Raw genomic sequence first — 13,275 nt, forward strand, 5'->3', positions numbered from 1 at the left:
TTAGTAAGTCTATTTTATTTCGTATTATCATGGCCATGCATATTTAATATGTTAATTAACAAGCGTTATGAGCATATATATATATATATATATATATATATATATATATATATATATATATATATATATATATATATATATATATATATATATATATTATAAAGCCCGTAATATTCAGTTAACAAAATTGTGCCAAAACAAATGTATTGTAGCTAAAATATTCTTTTACTTTTCATATTATAGTCGACGTTTGACCTTTAGAGATTAAAGACGTGTTAGGAGAGACGACCAGTGAAACGAAACAAAAGTGCAACATCTGTGTTACAAATACAGCGTTAAAAAAAGTTTAACAATAACATTTACAGACTGGTGAAAAAGTGAAAGTGCGATCGGAAAAAAGGTCAGTACCGTAGAAAATACATGCAAAATACCATAAAACATTAAGGGTCGAAAACTCAACATCTGGACCACAAATGCAGCGTAGGATAATTTGTAACATAAAAATAACAATATTATTTCAACAACATATAAAAAATATGGAGAAGAACACTGCACAAAAAACAGATAAAATTGAAACATCGATATCAGGCGTATCACATATTGCAGTTTTGAATGTAGAGAACACAACTAGAACCCAGAACGAACAGACAATGCGTGGATGAACGAAAAGTCGGCGCGGGAGAGTCTTGAAATTGCATTAACCAATATGCAAAAACAAATAAATGCCCTCCAGCTAAAACTAAATAAACAAAGCTCTGAGAACAAGGACAAAACAACGATAAACCACCAAGCCAACAAAAGCAGTCCAATTGCTATATACGAAACAGATGAAGAAGAATTGCAGAAAGAATTAGGCTGAATAACGGTTAAAAATAAAAAAATAAAAGCGAATAATTCTCCAGGATCTTCACTAGAGCAAATAAAAATAAAACAAAATAATGAACAAAATAAAGAAATTAGAATGCCCAAGCCACCTCCAATTATCGTAAGTAATGTTACCGACTTTGATTTGCTAAACGAAACACTGTGGTCTAACTATATAGTATTCAAAGCAACGGTACTAAACAATGGACAAATAAAACAAAAATGGACAAATAAAACTGAACGCCGAATGTCGTACAATATTCACAAAAATAATAAATTGTTTAGAGTTGCTGAAGCTGCAATGGCACTCTTATGAAAACAAACAAACCAGAGACATCAAAATTATGGTAAGAAGGCTTCCATCAACAACTAAATGTAAAAAAATTATCGCAGAACTAAACCAAAATTGGCTTAAATGCTTAAATGCGACAATTATTTTAAAAAAAGAAAAGACCAAAAATAACAAAGGAGAAATTTTAGTCCACAAGAAGCCATTACCTCTATTTATGTTAGCCTTTGAACATAATATGGAATTTTAAGGGGTCGAAATAAAAATTGAACCTCTAAAAAAATCGAACTTAATACCGCAATGCAAAAGATGTCAATTGCATGGACACATACAGAAATTCTGCAGAAGAGAACCTAGATGTGTAAAATGTTCATGTAAACATATCACCACAGAGTGTAGAAAACCCAAAGAAGCTAAGCCGAAATGTGCAAACTGCAATGAAGCGCATCCGGCAAGTTATAGAGGATGTGTAGTTGCTAAAACACAAAAAGAAAGGAGAAATAAAGTAGTTTAAGTTAAACCTCAAGAAACAATGAGTGAAAAGAAAGAACCGAAAAAATATAACAACGATAATGATGAAATGACTTATGCCCAAAGTATCAGTCAAAATAACCAAAGAGACACAAAGGAAGATGAAGCAACCACCAACGAATTGCTACTTAAACTATTAGGAAAGCTGGATAGACAAGAAAAAATGCAGAAATACAGATACGCAAATACAGAAAATGCTACCAAAACAACACACCGAACTATTAAAATCATACATTACAACCAGAATATTTAGAGTCAAGCAAGAAGAACCATACTCTACAATAAAAGAAACTAAAGCAGGTGTACCACAAGGAAGTGTACTGGGACCAATGCTTTATCTACTTTACACTTGTGATATACCACAAATGGAAAATATCACGATGGTTACATTTGCTGATGACACTGCGATTATAACTGTCGGAGACAATAGTGAAGAAGCCTCACGAAAATTACAACAGGCAAGTGACAATATAAATAATTGAACACAAGCTTGGAAAATAATAATTAATGAAATCAAGAGAATTGCAAGGGGGCACGAGGAAAAACTCCGTTCTCATACTAATATTGAAATATTGCAACTTTTGGATACCACCAGAACAGGACACGGACTCAAAAGAAACAAACCATCTGATCTTGTGTAGTGTTGTGTAGTTAGGTGCATATATTAAAAAATTCAGCAGTGACATGTATAAACATTATTTCACCAGAGACTGAGTTAGGGCCAATGGGTCCTCCTAGTTATATACCTAGATTTAAGTTAGCGTAAATTAAATAATAAAAAAATATTATTGTCATTATTGTCATGTCAAAATATTATTTATTTGTATATTATAGACCAATCAGCCTCCGGAACTATTTAGGGTTTGTTTACAGAAGTACAATATACAACACATTTACAGTATCAGTCTAAGTATATAATGTTACTACAAGTATGTTGCAAGATGACATTCAAAATTTGTAAAAGCATATAGATACATGGATATATGAATGCCATCGTATAATGGTCGTATAACCCATGACAGAGATAAGGGTACAAGATAAAAAAAATTAAACGAACATGCATGATATTACACAGATACACACTATTATATTTCTAGCAATAATCCTGTTACGGTTAGAAAATCAGTTTGTCCAGGTTCTCCAGCCTGAGGCACTCGTCCATGCACTGTCCATCTCCCAGCTTGATCAACAGTCTTTGCGAGTTGTATCTTCGGAATTCGATTAGTATGCATTTGGTTGATATTGAGGAACCGCATTCGACGCACAGTGGCGGACTTCTTAATGAGAAACTCATGGGTCAGTTTGCAGTGACCCATTCTGAGACACGAGAATAACCTTAAGTTAGTGCTAGCTCTTGCTGATGTTAGTGGTGTTTAAGGCTCTGATAATACCTTTTTTACCTCCCAAAACTTGTTGTTTTCTGGTAGATCCCATCTGAATTGGTCTAGATGTCTAAAGATATTAGTAAAGTGGTGCTTCATATCTCTACTCCAGAAGAGGAAATTTTTCTGTTTAATTTGCATAATGCATTTCCCATGTCTGTAAAACAGTTAGTCTTCAGTCTCTCCTAATACATTTTTCTTTCCCTCGTATATCTTTTTAAATGGAATAAAATGGGAAAGGGAAAAATGAAAACAATAAAAGACAAAATAATTTATACACACGTTACAATTATATGCCATCTAAATAGAGAGTCTTAAAGGAAGTCAAGTGTTTAGTAAATTTTAAACATGATGTCGGAGGATTTTTTTGGTCAATGGAATGGAAGAGCCGTTTGGTTTTCGATTCATTTTGGGATAAACTCAATATCTTTTATCCTTTTCTTTGGGCAAGTGTGAGACTTAGGGATTACTGACCGTAAAAGAGCCTATAAAGGAATTGGCAAAGGTCAGATAATCTTAGATAAACAAAAATACGGTGGGTTGTACAGAACAAAACAACTATAGAGATGCTCCGTTAATGGCCAAATAAAATAATTATATGAAAAATATATTAATTTAAAACAATAGTATATATAAAGATAAAAAACGTTAGTGAAATTGAAAGTTTATTGAAAGATTTTATTAGTTTTAGAATTTAAAAATGATTTTGTTAAAAATTCAGTCAGTTTTAGTCTTAGTTTAGATTATAATTTTTTTAATTAGAATTATTCTAGATATAAGCTTGGGACCTTTTATTTTTAGTTATACTTCAAGAACCGTGGGGGCGTAGTTCAGATGGTAGAGCGCTCGCTTAGCATACGAGAGGTACCGGGATCGATGCCCGGGGCCTCCAACTTCTTTCGGAGTATATTTATATTCCTAGCTTCCTTAGGAGCCTAAGTTTAGTCCTTCAAATAAAACAGTTAATGTACCAAAACTGTCGAACATATTGCCATATGTAAAACATTCGACTTGTGTTGGTACTGATCGACACAGTTGTCATATAAATATAAATATAATAAAACAGGTCTAACCTAGTTACTAATTATTGTGGCTGTTTAATTTGTAGTTTAGGTCCTTTAATAAATAAGCATTATATGTACTAAAATATTAAAATAAATTATAATTTGTAACGTTATTTTGTTATTTTATTTACATTTGTATTTAGTTTTCAAAGGTAAAATAAACAAAAAATAAATTTGGTGCGGCATCAACTATCAATTTATCAATTTTGATGACGTGCATGGGCAGTTTTATTGGAAGAGTTTATTCCCTTAAAGGGTTATACTCTCTCGCTTCCCATTTTACTCTAGATAATACTATAAAGTATGGTCTATTCAAAGTTTTTTTAGTAATGCGTCATGGATATTTATGAATACATATATGAATACGTTGAAACATTGTAATGTTTCCGTATCAACTCTGAGTGTTAGTTCCTTTTGGCTTTGACATACAAGAAAATTTTCATCTAAATAAAATAATTGAATAAAAATGTCATCAAATATAATTTATTTTAACAATATAGTATATCTGAAAATTACAGTTTAATTAACTTACAGCCACAGTAATTTATAGGTAAGAGTTAAATCCTCTTAACACTATTGCATTAAATAATTTTGCATACGTCTGACAAACGGACGGCGGTCGGTTGTCAGACGTACGCAAAACTATTCAAAGTATTAGTTATTATTACTATAGATTAAAATAAAATAGACACACGTTATTTTAGCGCTTTGATTATTTTGATAAATTTTAAATCGCTCCGTAATATATGATATCATTTCGTTTGAAAATGCGGAAAAGAATAGATAGACAGGTACACAAATTGATTGCGGCTGTAATAAAATATTTCGAAAAGGAACGACATAATGGAGGCCTATAATTTGCCTACAATTTCCGTTAGAGAGGTAATTAATGATAATATTAAATAATATAAGTGCCTACAATTTTATTGAAAATGTTTTAGCGGGTTGCTGCCGCGCTGAATATTAGTGTGGGTAGTGTGAATAATATCGCTTACAAAATGAAGAATAATACGTTAGATTCACCCAAGGAAACCCATCTACATACAAACTGGGTGACGAATCTTGACCATCTTGATATTGGCTCTATTCGAGACCAAATATACGAAATAGATATACGAATTGTATAAGAACAGTAAGTTCATAAACTATTTTATCTATATAAACATAATTTAATAAAATTGTCTTTCTGGAAAGTATACATAAAAGAGTTAGGGACATGCAGCTTTTTGAGGGATGCAAGACATCCTTTCATACGCTCTTACAGGGCATAAATGATGTAAAGATAACCCTCGGAGAGGTTTAATGGAACTTCCAGACATTGCCTTAAAAATAATTCAATTTTTAAAGGCATAAGTAAAACCAAAGAAGATAGGTTGAACTAGTTATATTTGTGCATCTTTATGAAACAGGACAGTTAGAGGGTAAAGACAACAAAAATTGATGGAAAAAGTTAATAGTTATAATAGCATTCGATTAGGTTTCGTTGGTCATTATATTTGTTAATAATTAATTGCAGATATATTGCTGATCGAGAAGGATATTCCATCAGAAAGTGTTTGGATATGTGGAAGGAAGCATTGTCAACTATAACACCTTCGGTTTGGATGAAGCCGATAAGAGATACAGAAGAAGTAGTTGATAAATGGTGGAATCGTGAAAATGTTCTAGGCAGATTATAAATTAACAGTTTAGTGATTGAATTGGACAGTGAGTCGGAAAGTGAAAGTGACCGAAGAACTTTCAGAATATGTGATAATGCTGTGCAATACTGAAAATTCCTGACACAGAGTGATGAGAGTGGAAACAACTAAAGACACACACATAATTAATTGAATATAACTGTAGAAAATCGTATTGTAGGGCGTGAAAGATTTGTACGCATATATATGATTGTAATTGTTCAAAATTAAACATGAGCATTAGGTTACAACGTACGAGGAGATAATGAATACTAACTGTTTTGTAGATATGGTAAATGCATTAGAAAGAATTAAGTGATTAATTTTATGAAGAATTGTGTACACAGATAGTAGCAGAAGAAATAAAATATACAGTGGTACCAAGATGACTTGACAAGTTAACACACCATCAAAGGAGACAAGAACTAAATGTAAAAAGGTAAATATGCTCTCGAATGAAAGTAAAATGTTTCTCATATATACAATTGTTAATTAGGTGGATTAGGCCTCCAGGGGGATACCACTACATAAAGAAAACGCGCCTAGAAACTCTGCCTCATCTGTGGTGTGGAAAAGAGTTGTAAACATAACAAATCTAACCTACAAATTATTATACCTGTGTTCTTAATTGTAATTTTCGTCCTTCAATAATATATGTATTAGATGTACTATAATTTTAAAATAAATTATATTTGACAACATTTTTGTTCAATTATTTTATTTAGATTATAATTCTTTTGTAGGTTAAAGCCAAACTGAACTAAAACCCAAAGTTTGTTGCGGCAACATTGCAATATTTTGACGTCACAAATATCCATGACGCGTTACTAAAGAAACTTTGAACAGACTATGTACAATATTGTTTGATACGTTTGAATATGTAATGTAATCAGCCTACAAAATTTGGTAGTTGTTAAAAATCTGCAAAATTATTTAAAATATCAGTTATAATAATTATAAGACGGCAAACGTTGTTTTGCCACTTTGGGTTTTGATAAATTTCAAATCGCTGCTTATTATTATCATATATCGTTATTTAAAATATCGGAGCCACTAGGTGGTTACAATCAGAAACAGATTGTGTCTCTAATAAATTACTTCGACCAAGAATGAGAGTGAAAGTCAAAATTAACTAAAACTTAAAATGGATGCAGCAATTTTGATGTCAACTAAATTTATGACGCCAAAACGTAGCAATGTTGCTGCGCTAATACTGAGTTTTACATTATTTTGGCTTTTACATAATGAAATTCTAAACTAAATAAAACAATGATTTTTTTTATCAAATATAATTTAATTTAACACTATATTACATCTAATGTCTATATTATCGAACGACTTAAAACAATAATTGATTATTTATTAATAATTAATTATTACATTATTTCCTTGTCATTTTTTATCAGTGTATTTCTCCTGAGTTTGTTCTGTTACTACCTGTATATAACTTCCTTGATAAAACTAGATTTAGGCCAAATTAAACAAAACGAAACCAAACTAGATTTAAACCAGTATATTCTCCCTAATATATTTTCCTTATCTGTAAAACAGTTAGTATTCTTTCTCTTCTCATACATTCTAAACGAATGCTCATTCATTGTTTGAATAATTACAGACATATCTATTCACATAAATATTTCACGCTCTACAATTCCATTTCTTACAGTTATACTACATTAACTATATACTAACCTTTAGTTGTTTCCTCTACCATCACCTTATCTTGGACATTTTCAGCATTGAATTATAATCCTATATTCCTAAACTTTTATTTGAGTGACTAACCAAGCTGTTAACTTCCAATCTATCTAACATTTGTTCAGGAATCCATCATATACCATATATATATATATATATATATATATATATATATATATATATATATATATATATATATATATATATATATTTACATTCTGAAATATCCATGTCTCATCTACATACACAAATTTAAATAATAAGTATGCCTTCAATTTATTATATTTAAAATAATACAATTTTTAAAAGCAATGTTCAATTAGATCTGCTTGTGGGTTATCTTTACATTATTCACATAAGGTATGTTCACATCCCTCAAAAAACTGAATATCCCTAGCTTTCTAGGCTACCTATACTTTAATATATAAAGATATGTAATTTCCAGAGGTTTCCTCTGAAATAATTAGATTAATTTATGTTTATATTGAAAAATGTTCTCACTGTATATATTTTATATATTTGACCTCTGATATAGCTAACATCCAGCTGATCTTGATTCTTCGCCAGCTTCATATGAGGTTGGTTTCTTCTCAGTGAATCCAAAATTACATCCGGTGTTACCCAGCTTGGTTACTGGCGTGAATGGGATCATTTTCCTTTTCGGATTTTGAACCCTTACCTAAGGACAATTACAAATGTTAAAGAATCACAAACATAATTTTATGACCAAGTTAATGTAAGATTCGAACCCGCTATTATCGCAATAGCAGGATGACCATCCTGTCGACTAAAGCGCTACGTCAACCAAGCAGGCAAACTTAATATTTGATAGTAAAAGTTCTTACCTCCCTAACGAACATTACTGGCGAGAGGGGGCCTCCTTTATTTAATTTCTGTTCGAAGTAATGGATTGGAGATGTAATCTATTCTGACAAATCATGGGTTCGGCGTTTTCAATCAAAGTAATAAACAGCAGCCATTTAAAATTTACCAAGACAAGCGAAACGTTAAAATAATGTTTGCTAGATTTTAACCTGCAGTTATTATATCTAACGTTTTGAAGAATTTTGCAGGCGTTAAATCACCTTTGGTATATATTCGTAATTTGGTAATATGGAACGTATCAGACAGAATTGTACCTCTTTTTAACTAGAATAAAATGAGAAGGAAAATATAGTCTGATTCTAATACGAACTTACAAAGTGCGGCAGGCAATAAATTAAACATCTTGATGACGTGTGTTCTCTGTTATGTTTAATTCATTATGTTGTATTTATATTTATTGATTCCAGTCTGCAAAAAACAGTTTTTTCAACAGGGGGCGTAGCTCAGATGGTAGAGCGCTCGCTTAGCATGCGAGAGGTACCGGGATCGATGCCCGGCGCCTCCAAGTTTTTTTTTCTAGTATATTTATCATAAACTAGCTGACCCGACAGACTTCGTCCTGTCAAAAAGATTTGTAATGTGGCAGTTTTTGTGCCTACGTATTTTAAAAAATTCTCCTGAACAGAACCATCACCCTGGTGATAGGGCGTTGTGAATAAAAAATAATTAAATAAAACATATATAAGGATTGAAAAGTAAGTAATCGCTTTATTGTTAATCATGTGAATCATAATTATTATTATTATTATCATTATATTGCTTTGTGGTATACGATGTTTTTTGTTTGATTACCTGGCGCATAGATAAACAAATCTGATGGTTTTCCAACACGGGAACAGGCAACATACAATTGACCATGTGAGAAACATGGGTTTTCTAGATTAATACCACAAACACTTAATGATTGCCCCTGGGACTTGTTTATAGTCATAGCAAAAGCAAGCCGTCAACATGTCTATAGGAAATTTGCCATTACCAATGTCAATGAGTTGTTTAGAGAATATGTTTCCAGATTGGTCATTTTGCAACTCGACACGCATATTCTTGCTTAAATGAAGTACTTTAACATGTTTCCACAAATTGGAGGACTTTAGACATGCATTGAGTTCATCAGCTGGCGTTGATCGTGGAATCACTGGCAATGTTTGACGAAAATCTCCTGCTAATAAAATCATTGCACCACCAAATCGGTTATTATTGCTACGTAGATCTTTTAAGGTTCTGTCTAAAGCCTCCAAAGATTTTTTATGTGCCATCGTGCATTCATCCCAAACAATCAATTTACATTGCTGCAAAACCTTTGCCATTGCAGAGTTCTTCGAAACGTTGCAGGTTGGAGTTTCATTGCTTTGCATATTTAATGGCAATTTTAGTGCTGAATGGGCTGTTCGACCACCTTCAAGCAAAGTTGCTGCGATTCCCGACGAAGCGAGTGCAAGTGCAATTTTATTTTGTGAGCGAATTGTTGCTAATATTAATGAAATAAAAAAAGTTTTTCCTGTACCACCAGGTGCATCTAAGAAATAAATCCCTCCAGTTTCATCATTTGTTACTTTCATAAGAGTTTCAAATACATACTTCTGTTGTTCATTTAACAGTGGAAGATTTGTTTGAATTTATTCTTTCAAAGCGTTGAGATCATACAGTCTTTCTCGATGCAACTCTTGGTTAAAAGCGTCATGCATTGGACGATTGGGCGCGGTCAGGCCTAATTGAATTAATAGTTTGTTTGACATTATCAAGCACATGTCCTCAATTGAAATCAATGCTTCATTGTAAATTTCTTCACTGATTTGTATATTTGGATTTCCCATTCTATTCCGTATTTGATACAAAATATCATCACACATATAATCTTTGTACTTCATCCACAAATCAATTGGGTTTGATGGGAAGCATGTAGATATGATTATAGAAAACAATGTTCGTATTTGATGAGTGTGTGATGATATTACAGCATCATTGAGAGTTTGATCCCAATGAGCGTCATTTTCAAGCAATTGCAAACGTTGACAGGCTTCTCTGTAGGATCCACACAATTCACCATCAACAGTTCGTAACTGTTGGAATGATGTTGGGCCACGTACATTGACTAATAGCAGTCGTAAATAAAAACATTCATCATTGCTTGGATGTACTGAATAAATCCGGCCAATCGCATCGGTGGAATATACATCTGTATATCCTGGAACTGGTTTTCCTTGTTTCCGTCGTATAAATCTCCTTGAGGATTGATTCCAGGTATAATATTTTGGCATTTCAGAATATAGCAATGTTTGTGCGAAATCATCGTTTTGGCGTGTCTCAAAAAAACTGGTTAATGTAGTAGATGGTGGCTGAGCAGCTCTTTGTACTGCGTTCTGTGCTGTAAAATACACTCTTTGTCCATTTTCTAAATGCACAGCTAAGTGAACAACAGAAGGGTGTCTCTCATGAATAGGAAAAGAAAATATTCGCCAAACTGCTTCATTACTACTGACATAGCGGCCCATTTGGTATTGGGTAACTTCATCATTAGAATTCTCTGCACCAATTCCAATCACAGCCATATCACTCCCTTTGGTTACATATTTGCAAATGTATTTAATCGATTTCACTGAATGGCAAGATTCAACGTTGATGTGTGCTTTGAATGTCTTTGATAAAATGGGTGAATATGGAACAATCCAACGATTATCTATTTCAATATCTTGTTAATTTAATTTGACAATTGTTGATTTTCCATTGTCTGCTGTCGATCTGCGACGATACAATGGATAACCGTCATTACCAGTAATTGTTTCCGATATTAATGTCCGTGGATATCGTTTTGAACATTTACCATCCATCATACACGGTGAATTTTGATTAAGAGTTCCACAGGGACCATGTATCATGTTTTTGATAACTACCTCATGCAATCCAGGATCTACTTGTACATTAGGGATTTCAGCTGATATCACTGCATCAACTTCATTTGGCCTTATCTTTTCAACCAACCAAATCAAAATGTGTGCATGTGGCAATCCTCGTTTCTGCCACTCCACAGAATACATCCAGCAGCGTGTCTCACCAAACACATTTTGTTTTACGATGAAATTCATTAAAGATTTCAACTTTTGTCTAAAGACTCTGGCTGTAATATCATGACGATCAATGGATGATTTCCCAGGTAATAACTCCTGCTTAATTTCTATCCATTGCGGATTGAATGTAAATGTGATGAACAAATCTGCTGTACCATAATGACGAACATACGACATGGCATCTTGAGCATATTCGTGCATATGCCGAGGGCTTCCGATGTATGTTGCTGGAAGAATAGTCATCCGACCGACATTCTGTGCATTTCCATCAGTATTAATCGCATCTCGAAGGTGAATATACTCTTCAGATCGGAGTTTGGTTTGATTCAACCTGATGAATGTTAATCTCTCCGTTTCAATTTTAACATACATGTCATCAACATATTTGTGATATAATCGCCGACATTTCAATATGTGATTATCTGCATTTTCCCGAATCATTAGGCGGTATGAATAATAGTTCATTGAACTGACTTTTTTGTTGGTTTCAGAACCTGTAAACAGATTTTGTTTTAATAACATTCAAATATAAAATTAAAATACATAATATAGTGACTGAGATATTATCGCCATAGCTAAACTAATATTTTAGTTACCTGTAATGGGATTTATCATTTTTATTGATAAATCGTAGCCATCTTCACCTTGCCAAAATATAATGGGATATTGCAGTGCATCATATGAGCGGTGTGTTTCCTTTATAGGTTGTAATTGAAAATTCCGACGATGTAAAACAATATCACGGGATTCCAAGTTTTCTCCAACTACAACGATAGCAACTTCATCAATAGTTGGTGCCTTAAAACGTCTTGTATGTTGACCTGCAGGTGTTTTATCAGCTCTGATTACAATTTTGTGATTATCGGATGGCATCAGATCCAGGGCAGTTTTAAACAATATAATCAATTGATTGTGTTGATGAAATAAAGTTTGTAATTGTTCTACAATAGACCTTTTTACTAAATTGTTATGTGCACAACGCAGATCAATTTCTTGTGGTGAATTGCCCATAAAATAAATTTGCAGGAATTTGTTGTCGCTATCTGACACTGGTAACAGTGAACCTGCTCTGTGATATATTTGCCCTTGTATCTGTAAATAAAAAAAATATTATGGTGTGGTATAAATTAATGGATTGTCAATGATCAAACTTAAATAATATTTGATCTTAAAAAGTATATATTTAGTTTTAACTAATATCTATCAAATATAAAATATAATAAAAGTGTCACTGAAACTGAATCACCATATAATATGATGACTAAGTGATATATTTCGTAATGATTAAGAAATTGAAGATTAGTAACACATCTTAACTTTGGTGACAGAAAATTTTGTTCGCTAAAATAATTATGAGTAACTGCTATAATACATACCTTGAAAGTTGGCATAAAATTTTCCCGAACTGCATTTGTTGCCCCAAATGAAGTCATTTGAAAGCAATTGTTATATTGTTGAATATGTGTCAAAAAGTGTATAGAATCTGTTCCTATTCCTGAAACCAATGAGTACAATGGTTCTGGTGGTGGATCCAATTGTATCAATTTCACTTTACCATTTGCGCAACACAATCCATTGGCATCGTTTTTGTATTTTAATGCCTTACAGTGTGAGCAAACCAAGTTCATAGAACCAATAACAACACATTGGTAGTTACTGTAGTCAATTGACACATCGTAACTGAAAGCAGCTGGACTCAAACTTGCGCGATTATTAGTTGAATGTCGCGCTCGCGCTTCACGCGTTTGTGATATCCGAATTCTTTCACGTTCATTTCCGTCGTCACGTTCTTGTGCAGTACGATTAGATCGGTAATTA

The 13,275-nt window shown here is 32.7% G+C and overlaps 1 protein-coding gene across 1 annotated transcript; it reads right to left on the reverse strand.

The window, feature by feature from the left end:
* Positions 1 to 10,970: 10,970 nt before the first annotated feature.
* Positions 10,971 to 12,214, reverse strand: LOC143197043 (uncharacterized). Its single transcript, XM_076405116.1, has 2 exons — positions 12,054 to 12,214; positions 10,971 to 11,951 (listed from the first exon to the last, which is right to left on the reverse strand). Exons 1-2 carry the CDS (start codon positions 12,070 to 12,072, stop codon positions 11,086 to 11,088), a joined length of 885 nt encoding a protein of 294 aa, XP_076261231.1. The 5' UTR covers positions 12,073 to 12,214; the 3' UTR covers positions 10,971 to 11,085.
* Between the last annotated feature and the right edge of the window lie 1,061 nt (positions 12,215 to 13,275).

Source organism: Rhynchophorus ferrugineus, unplaced genomic scaffold, assembly GCF_030347505.1.
Source record: "Rhynchophorus ferrugineus isolate W39M unplaced genomic scaffold, kcgeb_rfMv2 rfM1, whole genome shotgun sequence".
NCBI lineage: Eukaryota > Metazoa > Arthropoda > Insecta > Coleoptera > Curculionidae > Rhynchophorus > Rhynchophorus ferrugineus.